The sequence below is a fragment of the Pundamilia nyererei genome, unplaced genomic scaffold, assembly GCF_000239375.1.
Source record: "Pundamilia nyererei isolate P.nyererei 1_Seehausen unplaced genomic scaffold, PunNye1.0 scaffold00066, whole genome shotgun sequence".
NCBI lineage: Eukaryota > Metazoa > Chordata > Actinopteri > Cichliformes > Cichlidae > Pundamilia > Pundamilia nyererei.
Genome location: NW_005187467.1, coordinates 2431406 through 2455261, shown reverse-complemented (window position 1 = coordinate 2455261; position 23856 = coordinate 2431406). Strand labels below are relative to the sequence as shown.

The following is a 23856-nucleotide window of genomic DNA, read 5'->3' as shown; positions in this document are numbered from 1 at the left end:
ACTTTTTGTAGCCTGTGTCAGAATTTGGCCCAGTCCCACAGCAGAAGTGGTGCCCTTCCCCCAAGCATTTTAGGAAAAACATTCACCATAGTTCTCTGTATGTGTGTCAGTGTGATGAATAAAGAACGGAAGCGGGGCAGAGGGTGACTTCACACTTAAACAGCCTGTTTACAAGTCATTTACAGAACGGCAGGAGGGGGGAGAGTCTCAAAGGAGTTTTCCCCCAAAAATTGAAAAAGCCGCCTTTTAGAAATACACAATCAGGAAAAAAAAACAACACAGCAAAAAGCTTTATCTGCAAATCTAGTAATGGTGAAACGTGAAAAGACTACAGAAAAACAGAGAAAAATAAGCAGAAAAGCTGAACTGGTTACACTATTGGAAAATTTAGCAAAGATGGAACAATGAAAGCTTTCCTGTACACGAGCAGATTTCCATGCAGTTCTTTTTATATTGCAGGAGACAATCTTTGAAAGATGACTCCATGGTAATAAGAATGAAAACTGCAAAGAAACCACTAAGCTTATTACATTGTAGAATTAGTATGCTCGAGGTAAAAAAGCAAAAGGGAAGCCCATAAATAAAAAATGGAGCAGTAGCAGTGACGACGGGAATGGTGACAGGGGAAGAGCACTGACTGAAGCTGGCTAAGATTTAAAGGCAGAGAGGATGCCTGATTATTTTCTCTTTTTCCCATGCACAGTCATGAATGCACTCAGTACATAATTGCTCACAAAAATGTCTCTGCCAAAGCATTATGACAGTGCATTAAATGTCTGTATCTCAGCCTCAAACGCTTAAATCACACATAGTAGCATAAATGAAATGACGGCAGCTTGCACATGGGTTCAGTTACAATGTTTAAACTCAGTCTTCCTGTAATATTTTAACTTCTCTCAGGCAAACTGATGAAGGACATTTCCAATACAGTACCCTGAACTTCTGTGAGCATTACAGTATCCTCACACTTGTTTGCACTCTCATTATGTATGCATCAAGTACATTAACCAAGAGTTTTTACATTACAGCAAAACACAGGAGCATTGCTGCATGAGGGTACTCCATATGCTTCTGTGCAATAAGTAAGGAATCCTATATCGTCACAGGCTTATCAAACATTCTGTTTACTTCGGAGACCACAAATCTATCTGGATACACCCCAGGAGACTTTTGAGTTGTCATCTTTAAACATCACTCAGCTGCTTCCCCCAGGTTGAAAACAGTATTTATTTTTAATCAAAGCCTTTGTTATAACAGTAATGATGAAACTGCATGTGTCCTGCATTCTGAGTGTTGGCTGATCTGTCAAGAGAATCGGATGATCACAACTTTAGCGCTGCAGGGTAGTAACTGAAAGTGTGACAGCTGTGTTCCTGATGAACTGAGAAAATGTCAGCAAAAATGTGACTCGAGCAATTCACTCCTCCTTCCTCAATTAACTAAACACCCGCGAGCAATGACCAGCAGGAGAATGTTTTGGTTGTACTGGAAAACGATTAATGGGACATATGAAGAAATAAACTACCCAGTCCAGAGCAGATCTTTAGATGAATAGTGTTATCCCAGCATGGCATGACTTCACATACAAATGGCAAATTGCTACATTAATCACGATATCCGCTGTCTGGGCTAATCAGGGCCTGTAAGCAATAAGTTGTTGATGGTAAAAATTGGCAGCAGGTGATACTGTAGTTCACTCCGGGCATCAAACCAAAGATCTGCACCGGTTTGCAAACCAAGATCGTTCACATCTGCACACCCCAGAGTCCTTTTCAGTGAGATTGCATGCAAGTATCACTGCCTGCCACATGAAAGTGAGGGTGTACTCTAGCCACTCTACAACCATCACGTAAAAAGGTGTTTTGTTCTTATCACAGTTGCACTAGGGGATTTGACAAAGGAGCAACAAATGCTTAGAGATGTTACAGAAAACTGTGGGCTCATGAAAGAAATGTCAGAGTGAGATTAGAGGTTTTTGTTGCAACTAAAATCTGATGAAGCGTATCGTGTATGATTTCCATCGATCTTCTATAAAGACATCGCCAGGTTTGACTGGACGCAGCTTCTTAAACCAGATGTCTGGATGCCTTCAGCCTTGGCAGTGATGCATTGACTTGCTGAAATTATCAACAAATTGTTTCTCCATTATGCTGGCTATTCCACCATCTGCATTTATTTCACTCCCGAGCTGACTTCTCAGACGCAGCGAGGCTGCAGACAATACACACTTTTTCTGGGTACTTAACCATGGAGTATTTTTTTAGGACATCCTCTGTGGGTGATCAGCTTTTCCAGCAAGGCTGAAAGACTGACTCTGTATAGTGTGCTTAAGCCATTCTCATTTAAACACAAAAACGTAAGGTACTTTTCACTTCAGATTCCACAGTGCTGAAACTCAGCATGGTTTTTGCCCCAGTTGGATCTGACTGGCTGCATGTCCAGCATTCAGCCAGCACTGGAAGAGAAGGGTGGTGTTCAGTGTTGATGTGCATTGTTCTAGTTTCACCATGGATTGCCAAATTCATATCAGCTCCATCAGTTTCTTTCGCCCACGTCGATGTTTTGGATCCCATAAGATTCATTTGTGATGCAGCCTGGGAGGAACCCAGACCACTGATTAGAGAATTTCTTCCACTGTCGAACCTTGTCTACACCGATACATGCACATAGACACACACACACCCCTTTCCTGGCTTTTTGTTCGTCTGCTATGATACCACATCACACATCTTGAATCCTGCAACCAGCTCTGCCTAATTACAGCAGACGGTCCCACTGCTCCCTTTGCTCCATGCAGGCTCCCCGCAGCACCAGGCTATACACAACAATCAAAACAAAGATCTGGCCTTTCAACACAGCAGCTAAAAGAAGCAGCACCCAACTCACAACATAAATTCTGCAGCACCAGAATCAAATTAGCCTTCCTAAGGAGGTACGCAACCCCGCGGTAATTAGCTCCCCCGCTAAATCTTTAAATCACCTAGTAGTCAGGAAATCTATGTTAGGCTCAGCAGTTGTCTCATTACAACTAATCTACAGGGTGGACGCATTTCTATACAATAAAAATGGCACAACAGATGTCCTCCCTTACAACACAAGTGGCATTTCTGATAGATGTGGTCAAAGCATCAAGATATGCAAACAGCACTGTGAGGTTGGACCACCATGCAGCATCAGTACACACAGAATGGGAGTTTGGTTTTAGCAGGCCAGGGTGCCTTTCTGTCTGAAGCCAAGACAGACAATGTGGGTAAACCACAATGTAAAAGTGGAGCGTCTCTCCACACAAACCTCCTTTTCCGTGTGGTTTGTCATTCTCTTTCTCTTGCTCTGTCGTACAAGGCTTAAAAACAACAACAGCTCAGTGGAACTGGGCTGAGTACAAGAAATAACAAATTCTTTGATCCTGAAAAGTTTTCTGTTTCTGCTCTACTCATCTATTATTAGTGGGTATTGTATGAATATGTAAGATGTCTAGTGATATTATTAACAATATATTATTTTGACAATGAGATAAAATTACAAGCATTTAACGTAAAAAATTATTTCTTAGCTGGCAAAAGTAAAATAAACTGTGCAAAATGTCACATTTCAGGTAGAAATCACTATGTATTCAGTCAGTTTTCATAATGTCCTGAATGATCATTATCTGAAAAACATTCTGTTTTTACAGTGCTAACAGTGTCAACACAGGTTCCACAAAGATTACCTATTTTTTGCCACCTGAATTTCCTGAAACACTATCCAACATCCACTATTTCTCACTTGGGCAACTTACGCATTGCCTAATCTCTGTGTTCATACATTTTTCTAGCCCCAATCAGACATGGTTGTAAAGCAAACTGATCGGACTAAGAGCAGGCATACTCCCTGCACTGAATGCGCCACTCCTTCCATGACTTTTTGGGCTCAGTAACATTCTTCTCAATCGTTATTTCAACTGGCAGTCAGTGCAGCAGAAAGGCTGGAGCAAAAAGGGGGCTGAGGTTGCTGGCAGACAAAAGCGATGCATTCTTTGTAACAGTTAACTTCTGGATTTAGAGACATTGCTCAGCGGTTAAGATATTTTAGGGCTGTGTATATATAGTATATGCATGCATGTCGTGAATGAAAAATTCAACATGTTGGCAGCTGCTTTCTTTCATTACAACACATGACCCTCATCATCCTGCCAAAATTGATTTGTGGCTGTTTGTATAGAATGTAGTCTTCTGATTACTGATTTTTGTTACCTGGCAAACTGTCACTCAGTGTCTACTTTCCGGTCTGGTGGCTTTTGATGGACAGCAGGGGACTGGATGGATGATTTAGCACAGATTTGCTTTGGAACAGTGTGAATATCGCAAGCAGATGATGCTTCCTGATGCCCAGCTTGTTTAGCGATGCCAACTGCCTTGCACATGTGCAGGGGGACCACGGACTGTGAGAACAGAAGGCCTGGCAGCCGTTAGCACAGTCAGCCTCGAGGTCTACCCCCCTTCCCACTAATTCGTCTCAAAAGAGACGAATGGCAAAGTGAATAATCGTCTCTATTTACAAAGGTTAAACAAAAGTCTTCCTCTTGTGCCTGAATACAACACTGTAACAACGTGGCCATGTAGACACCCTTAAAGGCCACACACCTGCAGTCTGACTTCACTCTGTTGATCATTTCCAACCATTCTTTCTTGAACGATCCAACCAGATAAGCCTGGGTCTGCTCAGACTGAGACCTACGAAGCTGCCTGTTTGTGTCACTCCAGGGGTGCTCAAGCATCCCCAGGCAAGCAGATGTGCTGCTCTCACCTGCTCTGATCCACATGTCACCACTCCACAGGGAAACAAGGGGAAGGGAAGAGGTGTAATTGGATCACAAAGAGGACACATAAGTGTGGGAAAGGGAGAAAGGAAGAGATAAGAAGTCTGATCATGGCAGAAAGAACAAGGACAGAGACAAACACAGAGACTCAGACAGGAAGAGTGATATCCCACTCCTCAGAGTCAGAGGATAGATGTTAGAAAAGGGATCAACAGCTGAATCCAGCTGCTGAGAATGAGCTTTGTTACAGCTGCCAGAGGCCGAGTGTCCCTCTGGAGACTCTCGGCTGTTTTCTTTGCGTCTCTCGCGCTCTCTACTTTCACTGTGCTCACACAGTCTTTCACAGAAACTTGGAAGCAGTGCTGAGAGGTCTGTCTCACCTGCAGCAGACAGTCTGGGTGACAGACTGTACTAATGAAATTTTGTGTCCCACAAGGGGGATATATAAGCCCATCTTCCTTCCTTGCCAGATGCGGGCAGGAAACCCCTCCAGTGAACTTTCATACCTCACAACTTCTGCTTTACAGCCAGCACTCAATGCGGTTGCATCACAGCACTGAGGTCTTGTAAACATTGCATACTCTTACCACTCAGCACTCACATAATGGACAGCAACCAGCAACAAATTTGGGCTGTGTTTTGCAAAATATCACTGGCTGCTGCCCGTTTGTTTGGACATTAGACATTTGGGAAACCATGATATATTATGATGGGCATATTTTCCTGCATTTACAATGAAAATTTCTCCTAATAATTATTAATAGTTATGAATAAATAATAAATTAAATCTTTGCAGCTCTACAGTATAGTTAAATGCAGTAGTTGCACTTTAATCCTTAAATGCAGGGTTCCTTTCATGTTGTTTCACAGTTCGACATGCGCACACCCACAGCTTTGGTTTTACACTAATGAACAGTATTTCCTCCCAGCTTCTGTATTCAACCATATAACATTAAATTTTCACCACAACCTTCTCCTCTTCCTGTGCTGTTGGACAGAAAGAGGCGGCAGATTTGCTGATGGACGGCTAAGCACAATAAAATGCGTTCAGCTGTCTCGAACAGAGCAACTTTGACCTGAACACCCACACTCTATCCAGATGTACATCAGTGTTTATGTTCGCTTCATTGCCCCTGCTAGGCCCAGGAGTAAGTGTTCGAGGAAGTATTACATTCACGAACACATTAAATAGCACATCCAGTTTCCTGCAATTTTACCATTCCCTGAAAATACTGTTATACCACAGAGCCACAATGAAGCTCGGTAGTTAGCAGGAGGAAAAAGAAACAGAAAAGGGAGACCAAAAACAGAGTCAGCTTGCCTCAAGCTAAACCAGTCTCAGAGGAAGAAAAAGCCAGTCTGGTATTAAAACAGACAAGTGAGTATTTCGCTTGACAAAAACCATCTCCAGGAAAATGTCTGGTGAAAACTGATTACATGGTTTGTATACCAAAATATCCATATGAAACTGGCAGTTCCCCTCATTTTCATAGTTTACCTCACTTATTTTCAAAATGCTGCAGTGTCATTTGAATGTTTTTGGAAGAGCTTAAGTTGACAAGGTAGTTGTTATGAAAAATGTGTGATTGAGCAGGTGTCACGTTCAGTCACCAAATCATTACATTTTGCATTTTCGTTTTGTAAAGTTCAGTTTGGGTGAAATTCAAAATGAGCCATTTTTATGTTTCGAATTTTTATGGGCTGAAAATGTGGTCGCCGTTCAGCGGTAGCTGCTGAAACAGTGAGAGGAGAAACTTTTTATGGAGAAGGAGAGAGCTGCAATTTCAAAATACGAAATACTGAGGTTCACGTGCCACTTGCATTAGCCAACTTCATAGATTTACTGTCAGATATTAAATTTTCATTCAGTTTTTAATATGAAGTCAAAAGTATGCTATACTGAAAAGACTATAAAAAGCAAGGTCTAATTCATCAATGTAGGCGTTCCAGGGAGGAACCTAAACCAAAAGCACCATCCACAGTTTATCACTGAATACCTGAGTCTTCACTACACAACAAAGCACTTATTTAACAGCTAATAAAGAGCTGAGGACACTGGATTTGTATCACTGTTATTAGAACCTGCTTAGTCATTAGAAGGTAGGTGGTCATTGTAGTAGAAAGAAAACTGCGGAAACTGTGAGTGTGAAAAAAACACTAGAAAGAAGCTCAATCATTCACACGTTTTCTCGAGGGGAATTATGGGTATTTTTCCCTCACAGAGTGGTTTCTTTTATGTTGCCAGGAATGGAGTACTGATTCATAGTGCCACTTCACTGAGGTACCCCTTTCAACTAGGTTTTCTTTAAAGCATTCAATGTGAAATAATAGATATGTTTGAATGCTGCTTTATGTGGTATCTAAACTTAAAAAAAAGGCTCATAGTAGGTCTGCCCACGAGAAATCATAGGCAAAGAATAATACTCATAGATTAATGTTTTTTGAAGGAAAGAGATTTTCAGAAACGGAAGCAAATTAGGCACCAAAACAGCAGATAAATGCAAAAGTTTGAATACAGCTTCAAGAAAGTCTCACAGAAAGCAGTCTTCGTCTCATGTTGCTAAGGGGTTTGCAGCAATAAAAGCGGTCCATTCAGTCATGAACGTGGGGGAGGTGGCTTTAAAAATTAGTTCTGGCCTATCTTCACACCTAGGTAATGAGAAATGAAGTGAGATCAGATAAGAATTTAGCGTCTGCCGGACAAGCAGACAGACAAGGAAGCCCCCCTGCTTATGTCACCTCCGCTACTCATGCAAGCGCTTGTCAGGGTTCATTTCCCCCTCAGCTGCTCAGAGACCCCCTCTCGCCTTTCTGCTGGAGCCAGAACAACCCGAAAACAGACAGAGGGGCAATTCTTAGCAGAGACCCTCCAAATGAGCCAAGAGCCGCAATGATATGAGGCGTAAATTATTCCCCAGTGCAGGATTGTGACACAATCAACTGAAAACTTTCATTACTTATTACATATGTAAAAGCCAAGACAACCATGTGCCTCATTATGTTTAACAACGACTTATATTACTTATATTATATTCTTCTTCCTCAATCAAAAGCCTCTGATTAACAGATGTGATAAAATGACGCAGAAGTAATAACTTTTTTCGTCTTATTACTTTCTTATTATTCAACAAGGTCTTCACACATTTGCATTAAAAAAATACACTTGTATGAAATGTAACAGTTCCTCTTGAGTGAATGCATGCTTGCAATCTGGAACGGAGATATAATATGAGGCAAGAGAGCATAATTTATAAAATGAAGTGTGGACTGTAGAAAGTTGCGTTGGTATTGTGGTTCCGGATATGGATTCGGATATGTGTTGTAGAGTTATATTGAACCTCGACACCATCCAGAAAACTTGTAAATTGGACACAGTTGGAAAACTAATAAAGGAGAATGGAATTAGTAACGCCTCATGAAACACATTCCATAATGCAGCTCATAGTTTTCAAGTGCTGTTTTTCATGTCGAATTTGATTTCCCCTCTCCAGGGTGACCTATTTTCTTTGCAGCAGATCTCATATATTGAATTACAAGAGTGATGCCTGTTAATAGGATTAAGCCCTTATTTTTTATTTATCCCCCCCCACACACACACACACACACACACACACACACATCTAATTATAAAGTCATCTGTAAAAGCATCTGATGTATAGTGAAAGTGACAAAAAATAATCACGCCACATGAGAATAGCCCTGAAACACCCACAGATGGGAGGAGGAGAGTGAAAAGGTAACGTGATAATCATAATGTCCATACTATAGGTTTTTTTGGGGGGGTGGTTTTGTCTGTGAAAGATGGGTACACTGAGAATTTTATCTACAAAGAGAAAAGGCAGTCATCAGATGTCTTGCTGAGATGTTTGGATGTAGAACTGGCACCCTAAGTAAGAGCAGTCTGTTCTCACATGGGCCGCCAAACACCCGTCTGCAACAACCAGTGAAGCCCAAGAGAGGCCAGAGAGCAGAGGCTTTGAAGAACTACTTCATACTTGGACTCAGTAGGACCCACAGATCAAGCATGTCATACTCTTAGGAACTGTCTGAGGGCAGGTAGTAAGCAGCCAATGGAGAGTAAAGACAGAACTCTGAAAATCGCTGGTTCGAAAGAAAACATGAAATCGTTTTTTCCTTAAACTTTTTTAATCAAACATGAACTCCAGCTCACACTGGAAACAGTGATCTTAGAGTTCCACAGTCCAAAACATACATTTTTTAATTACTCTTTGGTCGACTTTCCAATTTTCAAAATCAATTTCAGAACATTCCCCTTTCTCATTACACTTGCGGTCTTTTTGATTTATAAACTACCCACAAAAAGTCCTTGTAGTGCCTTAACTACATTTAAGTGTCACAGTATGACATTGTGTCTCCTTTCACCCCTCCCTCATCCACAGCAAAATCCTGGGCCAAGATCTCATCTGCTAGGCCGTCCATCTGGGCTGCACTCTATTTCCAACTCCTTGATCCATGCAGTACTGCTGTACACACTTGCAAAACAGAATCTCTATACTCGTAAAAAGAAACTCCAGCTTGCTGATGTGAGAAATGGCTTGAATGACACCTGATATGCCTCATTTTCTCTTTGTAATTGCTGTCTTTTTATTAATAAATGACTAGTGGAAATTATTTTTTACCAGAAAAAAACACTGCATTTACATGGGGTGCTCTAATTTGTCTGAACTTTAATTCATCTTGTCGCTTATGGCCATTTTTTTCTCACGCTCAACAACCCTAATTAAGGTGCCTTTTGAGACTGAAGTGACATCTATTTCTTTGGATAAAGCCCTGAATTTGTCTCTGTCTGTGAATATGTGAAAAACTCCTTTGTGCCTCGGCTGACGGAGGACTTTGCACTGCCTCTGTTACCCTGGAAACCTTTTGAGAGGTGAAGGAGAGGACAGCCAAGGAGCAGATCATGTTGGCCTAAATTTGCAGGTAAATCCTCACTAAGGCTGTCCAATTTAAACAGCTTTAGCATTAAATAATAACCCTCGATGAGGAAAAAAGGAGTTACTCTGACAAACTTCTGTTTTATTTATCTAATAACTTTCCATTTGTCGCTCTCCACAGTTGCACCAAAGTCCAATGCAGACCCTTACATAAGCAAAGTGTTAAAGCGTGGGAGTGTTGATCAAATCAATCAATTCATAACCTTTTACTGAATTAAAACATTAAAAATCCTACCTCGAGAATGCAGGTCCCCGGTGCTGTGTTCTCCTCGACAGACACGTTGTAGAAGTTTCTCTCAAAAACAGGCTCGTTGTCATTTATATCCTGAAGAAAGATGTTTACAACTGCAGTGGATGAAAGAGATGGCTTTCCTCCATCAGTGGCCACCACAGTTATACTGGGACTAGGGTTCTTTTCATAATCCAGCTGGGAGAGAGTGGTAATAATGCCAGTAATGGAGTCTATACTGAACCAGCTGTAATAAGCACTTCCATCTTGTAGGATGCTGTAGCTTATGTCCCCATTTGGCCCCTGGTCTTTATCTCTAGCTGTTACCTGTAACACAAAGCTACCTGGAAACACCACTTCAGGAATGACCTGCCTGTACACTGGTTGGTCAAAGAGAGGAGGATTGTCATTGATGTCAATCACTTGGATAGTGAAGGAGGATTCAGCCCTGAGCGGAGGCATGCCGGAATCTGTCGCCATCACCCTCAGCTCATAGGTGTCTCTTTCCTCGCGGTCCAGAATCTGATCCACACAAATCAAATAGATTATGCTATCTTTAGTGGTCAGGGCAAACTTTCCATCACCTCCCTCTAGTGACACATTGACATTAGCATACTCTCCGTAGTCTGGGTCAGTGACTGAGATGCGGGCTACGTACTGGCCTGGCTGTGCCCCTTCTGAGATTCTGGGAGATCCGTCCTCACTGAGAAAGATGATGGTCATTGTAGGCTGGTTGTCATTGTAGTCTCTGACATGAATGGTGACAAAGGCATTGGTCACTTCTGGGTGAGTTGCGTTGTCTTGCGCCTGGACCACCAGCTCGTGGACCCTCCTCATCTCGAAGTCCAGTGGTTTGTTGAGGGTGATGATGCCAGTGCGAGAATCTATGACAAAGTAGCGATCTGGGTCGCTTTGTCTCCTGTTAATTTCATATAGCACCATCCCATTATCGCCCTCATCAACATCTGTGGCAAACACCTGCAGGATGTTACTTCCTGGTTGAAGGTTTTCAGATATTATAGCATGGTAGCGGCTCTGGTTAAAAACAGGAGCGTTGTCATTAATATCTTGCACAGTAATATCTAACGTCATCTGATCAGTTCTTTTGGGGGACCCGCCATCAAAAGCCTCCAAAGATAAAGTATAGGTGGATCTTTTCTCTCTGTCTAGAATGGTATTGACCACCAAATCCAGATAGAGAACTTCATTGCTTCCTCTCCTGGTTTCCAAGGTGAACGCCTGGCCAACATTTCCATCCTTGATAAGGTAACCCTGTGTCGTAAGCTGCCCTTTATCACTATCAACAGCTGGCTCGAGAGGAAACCTAGTGCCGATAGCTGTCTGTTCAGGAATTTTAAAAGTGGCTTGCTTTCTGGGGAACTTTGGAGCATGGTCATTTATATCATTCACCTTGATGGTCACCTCTACTGTCACACCTGTCATGGTGACTGCAATGAAGTTGTACCTATCCCTTAATTCTCTATCCAGAACTTTGGCAGTTTTAATAATGCCTGTGCTTTCATCTATATCCAAATCACTCCCTACTCCTGTGCCCTCATGGTCTGAAATGAAGTACAAGGATGCTGTTACGCCAGGGGGGAGTCCTGCACTGATGTCACCTACAATTGTACCTGCTGGTTGCTCCTCATCTAGCTGTAGCTCAAGGGTTCCCAAGACCACAGGTGAGTGGACTGCTATAAGCTCCAAGACCACATATACCATTAGCACTATCCTTTGGCTCCACCAACCCTCACGATGCAAAGAATCCATTACAGACTTCCCAAAACCCTTGGCAGCAGTCTTCATTTTGGCCCCTTCGTTTTAAACCTAGAGACACACAGAGAGGAAAGGCTGAGCAATATCAAAATATTATTAAAAAAAAGTCAGAACAGCAGAAACTAAGTAAAGGTGTAATATTTTTATAGAAGGTCGTTTAAGACACCTAGGTAGCCTACATGCCTTAAACACTTTCCCATATGTTTTATTGACTTTGCTCCTACCCACACTATATACAACTGGCCAAGCACATAACATTTTCCTTCACTTCTTTTTCACCTAATAAGTCGACACCTTGTTTCTCTCATATACCAGAGAGCTCCCCTTTGCTAAAGAAACATCAAAGCCACAGGCCACAGCATACCACTTCAGACAGGGAGTCTTTAGCTGTTGCTCTGCAGCTTTAATTAAAAGGGTGCGAGAGTCAGTTTTGCCAGGCTACCCCGTGTGTTTGCCATAGCTGTTCGCCTTTGTATAAGTCTGGGAGGTGAAGTCCTGGATTTAATATTTACCACCACATTTATCTTTCGTGGAATGAGGAATTTTAAAACAATCCCCCCCAAGAACCCTTTCAAATAACTCTCCTTAGGCAAACATATTGAGTTTATGAGAAGTAAGAGTGTGAGTGTTAAATCAAGGGGAAAAAATATTGAAACACTGATATTTAAAAGCAGCAAGGGTATTAGGATTTCTTGCATAAACAATAGGCACACTCTGGCAAAGGATCCACACCACTGCAGAGGAAATGTAATTGAGACTGAGAGACACTGTGGAGCAATGTGGAAATGTTTCAACAAGACTGTCACCATCTGCAGAATAATCCAAAACCACCAAGTGTCTGGCTCAAAGAAAATTATTGTGTCGTTTTCATTACATAAAAAGACAGGCTTCCAATTGTCTGTGGTTCTGTGTAATAGGTCTAATTCATAATGACTTTAACTTCCTGGTTAAGTACATTTTGCTTTAATTTAAAGAAAATATATACAGAAGTGCATCAATATTTGAATGGCTGGCTCTCTGTAAAAAGCTCTTTAAGGCTCCCCCCAGTGGATTAATTGATACCTGCAAGGAAACATTCAAAGACATCTGCGCATCTGTGTGTGAGCATGTGTCTGTGCGTGTGTGTGTGTGTGTGTGTGTGTGTGGACTAAATGCCTTCCTGAATGCTGTGTGGCGATCTGTCTTAGCCACAGTGGTAACAGTGTATTTGAGTGACAGAGCAGTACTGCAGAATTGAAGGGCTCCATGCAGTCTACCTCTTTCCCTTTTTCTGGCTCTGCAGCATTGTAATTGAGGTCTGCTGGAAGTTGGCCATGAGCACACAAGATTCCAGGGCTAATTTCAGTCTGCCGTGATTCAGAGCCCACAACACTGAAGATGCTAACTTTTAACGTCATAAATTGCTTTGAATTTAGTGTGAGTAGCGAGAAACCTTGTATCACATCTTGTTTTGAAATATGGCATGAGAATGTGTCCTGTTTGCATCTGCTGTGTTACCGGTCCAAGATGATTCAATGGTTTAGGCATAAAAAGGAATTCTGAGCCAATTTGCTCCATTAATCTCTAATTCTTATTGCTTTCACAGAGACCATAATAATTGCAAATGACAAAACCATAAAAGGCGAGCGCTACAAATTCACCATTACATAGTACAGTTTGGGTTGTTTTCTGAGTGCTGTTCTTGGCAAAAAACATAAGCACATCCATGACAGGCTGAAAATCTTGACAGCACTTGAACTTTAAAGCCTCAGTACTGATTTACTTTACTAAAACACTGGGGATGAACTTTTACAAAGCTCCCTCCAGTGCACAAAGGATAGCTTTTCAAGGCCAGACTCCCTGACCAAATACCACAACTGAAATAATGCAGTTTCTGGTTGAGCTACAGTGGAGGACCTCTGCAGAGCAGCGCAGCCTAATGGATATAACATACACACAGTTGGGTAAGCTAATTGAACAATACCAGGTAAAGCAGGGCACGTGGTTTCAAAAGATTCAGTGTGAGATTAAAGAGAAATCTATGCAGACTAAAGCTAAGATGTTAGCCTAATATATAACTGCTGTTGCCCACCCACGCAGGTATCACTGAGTTTCATACCTGTTCCTAAATTGCCAGTGAGAAGTCACATGTGTCAAGCTTTGGGAAAGAAAACTCTTCAAAGAGGCTGCTGATGGTTAAAAGCTGTTGCATTAAGTAAGCCAATCCGATTGTGGTTTGGATTCAAGCATTTTTCTTGCATAATTGTCCTAGAACGTGACTCTCTTCTTCTGGTAGTTAAATACTGTTAATGGCTTTTGCAAAGATGACGCAACCGCTGGTGGATTAATCCCATGTTCTCTGAACAAAGACACTAAAATGTTTACTTTGCACGAGCTTCACTATTTTTTTTTCTCTAAAACTGGCGTGTGTGTGTAATATATCACGCACACCTCAGTGTTAGCTGAAACTGTAGCATTGACCCAGTTTCTTTTGAATCCTTTAAACCAAGTCGAACGACCGAATCGTTGGTTCGTGGGATTTACATACAGAATGAAAATCTCTGTTGGAATAAACTAGATATCATTGTGAACACTTTGGTAGCATGACTGAAATCTGCATCAAAATCCCTGGCAGCCTTGAATGCTGGGAACATCAGGGCAGCACTTTTTCCCCCTCCACTGTAGTCTAAATCGTGTTTGGCAAAATGTATTGGATATTAACGTCTAATAGCTGAAAATACTTGGGCTTATTTATATCTGGCTTTACAGTTTTGGGTGAAGTATGAGGTCTATTTGTCTTTCTCTGCTGCTATGAAGACAAGTAGGCCTTTGGTTTGGCAACTACTACAACAAACAGTATCTAAACAAACACTACTTCTGCCTCCCTCCATGAGCCATAACCAACATTACATAGAAGAATGCCAACACTCTCATGAAAATATAATTCTTAGCAATGCAAAGTAAAAGACACTTTAACCCTTAGCAGTCGGACGTACCGCCCACGGGACATTGGATGGTTTAGGGGACTAATTGGACTGCTAAGGGGTTAAAAAAAAGGAGAATTAAAACAGTGGATTTACCACAGATCATCCTGCCAAGTCATATCATTTCATCTGAGAATTTATACATATGTTTTGAATAAAGAATGCCTCTCAATTGCCACTAACTGAACAACTGTCAAACACTGGCCTCAAGCAAATGTCTTAATCACAGACAACATCGGAGATAGCTTCTTGTGAGTAAATGATGTGCTAACTGGAAATACATTATTGGTTAAAAATCGCCCTCCATCAAACAAAAGTTTAGCAAATTACCCCCAAAATAAAGCAGGCTACTACTTCATTAACGCAACCAAAAAACCTATGTAACACTAACAAACCAAGAGGGACGACTATAGTGACAGACTGCATAAAATGAGCTTCTAATTCCATGTCATGAGTCTAGTTACTCACAGAAAACGTCTGTGGTTTCAAGAACACGCCAGCCTGCTTGGGGCTCGATGGAGCCATAATGGAAACCACAGACAGAAATGCAGATTGACTGGACATGAGGATGGCAAGCTTAGCTCAAAGCAAACTACAATGCTCTGAATGTTTGCCAGACTAAGTGCCACATTTCTGTACCTTGCATTACTCTTTGATACTTCAGTCGTTGGGCATGTAGTCTTAAAAAGCCCTTGAAAAACCATGACAGGCCCTTCCTGACAATAACAAACATCACATTGGGAAAACCCACAAGCTACATTTTTTTCACTGTGAACCCTTCAGTTCAAGGTTCTGAGGGTCCATGACAAAAGGGATCATCTCTTTCCCACAACAAGAGCAGCATGGGTTGGTTCAGCTGTTTGTGTAAGATATTCAGGATAAAAAACACACACACCTAATATCTTTGAAGATGACACTGCCTGACATTGCACTGGCAGTGCTAGTGATTGCATCATTAAAAACAGATGTGTATCGTGTTACAGTAGCAAGGGTGCAAGGAGCAGCAACAGTACTAAGGTAAAAGTTTTCCTGACACACATTTTCTGATTATAAAAAGGGCAGGTCTCATTGGGAGTTTTTAAATCTGCGGGTGTCCAGATTGACATTCTTGCTTTCGCATTGATGCAACTTTTTTTTTAAATGACAGGGACTGGTCATAAATGTTGAAATGAACTTTGGAGGCGACAGCTTTCTGGCAAAGTGCCCTCAGACGCAATAGCTGATTTACACTCAGCTTGTTTGAGCGATGATTGAACTGCAAAAAGATGAGCAAAACCACAGTCGGGCAATTTTCAGAATGTGCAAGGCAGTGAGAAACGTTATGGTTAGATTGCATGAAACATATGTGCTTTTCTTTTCTTTTTTCAGGAATCTGCACACTATAGTGCAGATAGCATCAGCAACATCATACGCACGCCACAGAGACAAGACTAGTGAAAGGATTGCTTCATTCAGTGCACCAAAGGGAATATGACATAATTCTTGGACTCCTATAAACGCCACAGAGGTCCAAGCTGTGGTTTTATCCACAAGTGGTGCATCTTTCGCTTGTTTTTTCTGCAAGTTTAGATTTTGTCTCAAGTCTGAAACATGGCAAAGATGTGCTGGAACAGAGAAAGTGTTAGAAATGACCCTATCATACAAACAAACAGCCTCACAACTAACCATGCACAAAAATGAATGAAACAGACTCGGCTCTGGTGAATGAGCCTCATAAAATCATACAAGTGTTAGGGTTTTTCAAACTGATGACTGGTAGTGGAAAAATAGAAAAAAGAAAAAAGAAACAAAACCTGGGCTGCACCATGGCAACCATCACACAGACAACTGCATGGCGATGGATCCCAGTGACTTAATTGGCTTAATAATTAAAAGATATGAAAACCTTTTGTGGGTAATGATGTGAGTAATCACTGAGCAGCTATAGGACCAGCCGTGCGGCTACAGCAGCACTCGGAGGACTATACAATAACTGCATATAGGTTTCCCAATTTCAGAGGAATGTCTTGATCTCAGGGGGACTTTAACAAGGTGCGATTTAACAAACTGTTAAATGTTTTGTCAGCTCTTCAAAGTCTACCCGCTCAAAGTCTACGTAGTATTTTGTTTTTTGAACTTACTGCTATAGAGTTGGAAAACTGCCAAATGATCCATCCATATGATCAACCTTTGCATGAAAGAAGATTAAGTAGCCTAAATTAGCCATATTGCATATTGACTGATTGTAGAAATACTCGATTAAAATGACACGTACACGAGCTGCTTTAAAATTTACTTTCTAGCATTTGTTTTTAATTAATTAAAACTTTTTTAATGCTAGAGGCGAGTCTGCATAAATGCAACGGAGCGCGCTGATGCATTGGTCTGCTAAAACAGTAAGTAACAGGCAATTGCTTTGCATACATCCCTCCACTAAAATCCTTTTCTAAAGCAACGTGATTAGTAACGCGTTGTTAACAATGTATAAGTGAAAGGGGGTAAAGTGTGCTTAGAGATAAACACTGATGAATAACTTCAACATCAGGCTGGTTACTTGTGGCGCTGGAAGGTCTGCGCAGTCCAGCTTTGATGGATACTCACATTCATTTGTTCCTTTCCGGTGTTTAAAGATGATAACTTGCGCTTCCAGATGTACAAATTCCTCTCACTGTTCCCTTATGAAGACGAAGTACAGAGTTACATCCATCCCAGGAAAAAAGGCATTATCCCCGCGGCACACTTTGTTTCTTTCTTTCTAAATTCCTATTCAGGTCTCTTCGATTTCTTATCAGACGAAATGATTAAAAAGAAAGAAGCAAACTTGGTCTCTTTGTAAAAACTTTCCTTTCGTCTTATCGGCATCCACTGCCCGCCTGTCTGGGCTCACACACACTGCTGCAGCACGCTAAGTGAAACCAAACGATGTGGGGGCAGAGCGGTGAACGTCCGTCTCCAAAATCGAATTTCTTCAACACGTGACGGAGTGCAGCCTCCTGCTCCTCTCCTCTTTCTGCTGCTGCTGTGATTACCACAAGGAGCCACACCGACTGCAGAGGCAGGTCAGGTTATTGCTGAACTTTGGTGCCACCATCCTATGCGAAAGGGAAGTGTAAATCAGATACCAAGCTCGCTGTGCTCTGCTCATCTGAAGAGTTAAACTGTAAAAGAAATCGCACAGAAATCTCTGCTGTGGTGACATGTATATGTCAGCACAGTACTTTTATAAATCCACTGATTTTTTTACACGTATATTTGTTAAAACAGCTGAATAATTTCACCAAATAATACAACATACAAACTCATTTTAATCATCCCACTGCTGAAGTAAACTTTCAATCAGTATAAGATATAAACCCTTACATTCATCATATTCATTTACTTGTGCTTCCAGGCACAGTGAGGCTTGAAATGTATAATGTAAATCGGGCCTGGCTTTAGTGATTATGAATTATATCCACCTGAGCTACCTAACAAAACAACCTCGACACAGCCACTGGATCATAAGGAGATCTAGCCATCATACAGACAACACTTTCCTTCAGATGTTGGAAATCAAGAAACCTCCTGGGGGTATTTTCCATCTAAGTCTAAAAAGGATACAATGCCTGTAACTTTTCCTCATATGTTGTGACTCTTTAAAGGAACATAGCTTACATCTTCAGTCAACCCCCAAGGGGAAGCTACACTTTTATCTCTCATGGTGCTGGAGCCATAGCCCTGCTTCACTTTCTTGTCAATCACTAAAAGCTCTGAAAGTTATTAAACCCTTGTCACTTTGTATTTAGAGCTTATAAACATGAGAGGGGCAGAGAGTCCTTTTGTGTCTGTAGTTTTACTGAGAAACATCTGATGGAAATGGGATGAATGCCCCAATGTTTATTCATTTTTCTTCTTTGTCATTAAAGAAATGAATTTGAAAACTGAATTATCCCTGGCAAGACAAAATAAAGACATTTTATTCGTGATATACCTGTGAAGTGACAGTATAAAGGAGGCTTTATGAATAGTAATGAACTAGCTGCTTTGTTCTGTTTGCACTGATTAAGAAAAAGAGAGATTATCAAAAAGAATAAACAAAAAAGCTTGGTCACTCTAACCGTGATCATTTTTTTTATTGCGGCTAAAACTTTCTTTCCTCCAGCCAACCTCGTTATGTCTCCCCACTTTCTCTCTCTGAACTGCTTTTTCACCCAGTGGAATGAGTTCCAGTGCTGGCAGCTTCTCATTATGACTGTGACAGTACAGCAAGGGAGGCAACTCACACAGATATGCATATATTCACACTAATCGACATGCTCAGATGGTTTTACTTCCACAGGGACAATCATCCATATTATCTACACTACCTGTCCCTATTTTAATGCCAGACAGACAGAACAACTTAAAATGACATGGAGCTTGGCTCTGTTCTTTATGCCCTGGATGTAATTTCGAGTGCAAAGCATCAAAAGACAGATACAAGTGGGAGTTAAATAGTATGCTGTGCACAAAATAATATTTGCAGTATGCATTAAAAGAATCCAGCAGACGTAATACGTATTGGTGTTCTTAGATAGCAGTGTAGATAAATGTTTAGCAGAGCTGGAAAGAAAATAAAGTGTTTTGTTTATGTTTTATTTCCTTTCGTAGATAACATGTAGGGCTGTTTCATATCAATTCAAGTTGTTACTGACACCATCTCACTATCTTCGCAGTTCCTCGTGCAGCATTATGTTAAACAAAGTAAAATCCTTTACCTTATCAAGATTCATTTTTATTGCAAATATCCTTTTCTTTTTTTAACATAAATATATTAAAAAGCAAAGCCACAAAATCTGCCCAGTGACAAAGCAATGGATTGTCAAATATCCTGTTCGCATACTAATGACAAAATGTTCACTTGGCATCACTTGGCTTGCCTATTCCAAATTTGATAAATTATTAAAGATGAAAAGATGTACAGAAACTAGGAGCACAGATGTCAAACTGATGGATTTGTTTATGGTTTTGCAAACAACAATAAGCAGATTAGGTATTGTACTGTGGATAAATCAAAACACGAGCGGAGCATCTGTTTTCCATCCAGCGTCGGTGCTGGAGTTCCATACAAAAGTGTCGTTTACGTAAGTTTACGTCGTTTTAAAGGCTCTGTCTGCATTAATTTTACCTATGCTCACCTCACACTTCAGTTTTTCAAGTCCGTTCATATGCATGAGATTGTCCAATTTATTTACTGTTTAATGCATTGAGTTCAGTTCCTACTTGGCTTTAACTGACTTGACTGTCCTCATGAGTCATATAAGGCCATGAATAAAAAAACAAGGTGCCGTAATGGTGGACAAATCTGCAATTCTACTTTGAGGTTAGATGCTGTCCACATCAAGACGTTGTGGTCTTAGTAATTTTTCTGTGCTGCTTATTTTAGTGACATTTGACCGTGGATTAGAGGGAGTACCACAGCTTGGCTCCTTTACCCCTTGCAGAAAGACCATGAAAGAAATAATAAATAGATTGAGTTTAATCAAGATTAAAGGTAAGTGTGTGACATGCCACTCTTTCTCAGGAAATCATATCAGTAACTGCTTCTAACCTGATACACAAAATGTAAAAAAACAAAACAAAATACATGTATTTGTGAAATAAAACATCATGGTGTTGCACCACAAGCAATTTTTCAGCTGCTACATTAAAACCATAATAAGACTCAGATGTCCTTGTATCTCCCTACCCTGTAATTCTCAGTGTTTTGATGAAATATGATTTTTGTGAGATCTTTTCATTGAATTCTCAGTTTCTTTTGTGTAGCAATTGGCCCCACACATCATTGATGGCTGATTTGTGATTTTTTTTATTTATTTATTTGCTCTCATAAAGTTTATATCGTGGCATTTGCAAGTGTGCCCTGGGTAACAAAAAAGGCTTTGAATGCGTTTAATTTGCAGCAACAATTTCTTGTTGTTTGTCAAGTCTTGGAAAACAAAATAACAAAAATGGGGATGACCTAATGAAGTTTTTGGTTAAAAAATGAAATAGGGGGAATAACAAGATGATTAATTTAATAGTTTTTGTAGCATTCCACAGAACAAAAAGCTGAGGAAAAGATATATATACATCAAATACTGAACTTGTTAAGCCACTAAGGCGTGGATTATCTGAGCATGCTCGCGTTCATTTCATTCTTTAAAAGTAATGGATTCATTTGTGATGCTTAAATGTAAATATTCTGTAATCCAGAACAAAATCCAGGACACAGACTTCACAATGCTGCTCTACCGGAACCCCATCTGGATCAAAACACAATGGAAGTTATGTCTGCAAGGTGAATAGTACAAAATGTTGAGGGTGGGGGGGTTGGGCACATATTTAAGCAGAGGCCTAATGACTTACGTTGAGACGAAACACTAACCAGAAGCAGTAGTGAACCATTTCCTCCAGACTGCTGTGCATTTCAGGAAATATGAGCTCTAGCGTGTTAAATGTCACCTTTTAAGTTACGGATGGGAAAAGTTCATATGAAACCTGCACAGTTCAAGATCAAGTCATAGAGTATCTAACGTTTCATGCTGTTTGGTGTGTTTTCTTTTTTTGTATAGTGCATGCATTTATTACCCTTATTGATATAGTGCATATTCTACGCTAGACTTACACTGTGTGATCCTTTCCACAGGATACTGCATATTGAATGAGCATGTGGTTTTCATTTGGTTGATAACGTTCTGGGAATACCTACCTCTTTGTCATCTTCTGGTTAATAGTGAAGATATTTTATAGATTTCATGTCTCCACAAATTGCCATAATAAATTGTTCATGAAACCAAAAATCCTTGTGATGCTCTGACACAGAAATGAAGGGCTTACAAAGAAAGAGGTTTACTCTCAAGTTCTTCACTGTGATTACTGAACAACGTGAGTAAGCATCTGTAAAACTTAATGTTGCGTTTGCTTTACTCAGAACTAATATCTGGTTCCTTTTTTTTCCCCAACAGATGCAAACATGAAAGGGATTGATATAGCCCTGTGTACAGTATATATTTGAAAGAGCAGCCTGCAGAGGTGATCCTGCTTTCACTTTTCTGTTACTGGGTCAAATCTCCCTGTGATGCCAGCTTAAAAACTTTATTATTTTGTGTCTGAGCATAGCTGTTTATAAAAACGACCATCTTAGTGGTTAAATTAGTTTTTCCTTCTGAATTGTTAACTACAGTCTCATTGACCACATTGTAACCAACAAAAAAGGCAAAGATAGTATAATTGGTGTGTTAACTCCAAAAAAGTACAGTCTCATCCAGGAGGCAGCGTATAATTCTTTCGGGGTCATCCTGTTCCTCAATAGTCTGTGCTGTTTCTAGGAAAGTTGTATTTTCCTTAGAAAATACAAGGTGTGAATGTGAGAATACATAAATACAAAACAGAGCTCTGCTGACAAAGAGCCTGCCTGAATTGTATGTGTGGATTTAAGAGCTTAAGAAAAAAGTCACTAACCACAACAACTTTTGCAACAAAGCCTGTTGTTATCTTATTTTATCCTAGCAGACAAACTTTTAAAAACCTTACCACTGCTACAAAAAAACCCACCTATGCTTCTGGTTTAGTATTGTTGTTTATACCTGTCGCCAATCCTAACTTATTGAACTCAGATTATCTTTGTTTCTTGTTAAGACAAAAATCTAATTTAAGATAAAGTGAAGGTTTTGAGGCCAAGAGGCTATCTTAACTCTCAAAGAAAAATGAGGTCTGACAGTAAATAATTTCCAGTGTCTCAGATCCTTTTTAATGTGTTTTAAGTATTCCTATGGTCTTGAATATTTGTGACTATGGTGTGTAATGACTCTTACAAAATATCATTTATTCATGTCATGGTATTTTACTCCTTTGGTTTAATCTGGTGAGTTTAATCACTGTTAAACATGGTAAATAGACTTGTCTCTGTTGTCCTGGTTCTTGACAAATAACCGGTTTAATGAACTGTACAAAGAAATAAAGCTAATGAGAATTAATTTCCATTTGAAGTCTTTGAAAACAGCCTCAGGGTGAGGAGAAATATACTGAATTAGAGGGTAAATTGATAAAACTGGCATTTTCCCTCAGGCAATGCAGAAATGATATCTTCTTGTAACTGCAACAGTGAATCTTAACAATTTTAAAAAGCTCTGCCAGGCATTAGTTCTAATTAATTAATTAATTAAGCATTAATTCAGCATGTCTGCAAAAAAGGAGGATGCAGCTGTAATGGCATTTGGAAATTACACTTTACATGCTGTATATATAGTGTGAGGACTTATTTTCAGTCTTCTTAACAGCAGTCTGGCTTATAACAGTGCCACCCAATTCGGTAATGAATGCTTTCTAATTAATACACTATCCATCACAGAGTCCAACATGTCGTTCTCCTGCAGGACAAAATTCCTGAGACATTGTAGGGCGTCTAACTGATTCTGATGGAGATCACTTTTATTCTCCAGGAATGCATTGTGTTGTGGAGGAAAGGAATGCACAGCTTTGAGAGAGATGCCCTGGAATTCTCGAAACAATTAAATTGCTCAAGCAAAAATTTCTTTGAGGCAAAAAAAAAAGTCCTAGTGAGGGAAAAAAGCCTCTAATCCCATTACTCTGCACTTCACAATGCTGTCAGTTGAGAAAGTAATGTTGTTGACTCTACTTGGTTTGTCATTTTGAAGCACGCCATTGCAATGAGTGGCACTGAAGTGAACAATCGCTGTCAGGGTCAGCACAGAGCAACCTGGGCAAATTCCTTCATCGTTTCACCATGGCAGCCTTACTCAACTCTGCTATAACTGCATGTTTTCACAATATTGTCAGAACATTACTTTAAAAAAGAGTGTTCATTAAAACCATCAAATAGATGGAGTGACAGGATAAACTCAAATAATATATAAGCGTGGAAACTATTTTCCTTTTCCATGAGTCAGTGGATGCAATCATTTACTTTGGCACATGCGAGGCTTTCGGTTGGTTCCACAGGAAACATGAATGACCCACACCCTCCTATCAATACTAAATATATTCCTATTTTTATGGCAGCTGGGGCAAAAGTCATCTCATTTCACAACTTGCCAAAGTACCTCTGAAAAATGCTATGTTCCTGATGGCTTGAGCATGATTTTTCTCATTAAAGATATAATCAGTGGTTACGCTTTCAAAAAGGACATATGTGTA

The 23856-nt window shown here is 40.3% G+C and overlaps 1 protein-coding gene across 1 annotated transcript in view; it reads right to left on the bottom strand.

Moving 5' to 3' along the window:
- The window catches only part of LOC102201911 (protocadherin-16-like), a 76426-nt gene extending 58769 nt beyond the window's left edge, over positions 1 to 17657 (bottom strand). The window contains exons 1-2 of the mRNA XM_005735999.1: positions 17302 to 17657; positions 9989 to 11809 (exon numbers count right to left, since the gene is read on the bottom strand). Coding sequence (XP_005736056.1) covers positions 9989 to 11788 — 1800 coding nt within the window. The 5' untranslated portion in view covers positions 11789 to 11809; positions 17302 to 17657. The remainder of the gene's footprint in view (positions 1 to 9988; positions 11810 to 17301) is intronic.
- Between the last annotated feature and the right edge of the window lie 6199 nt (positions 17658 to 23856).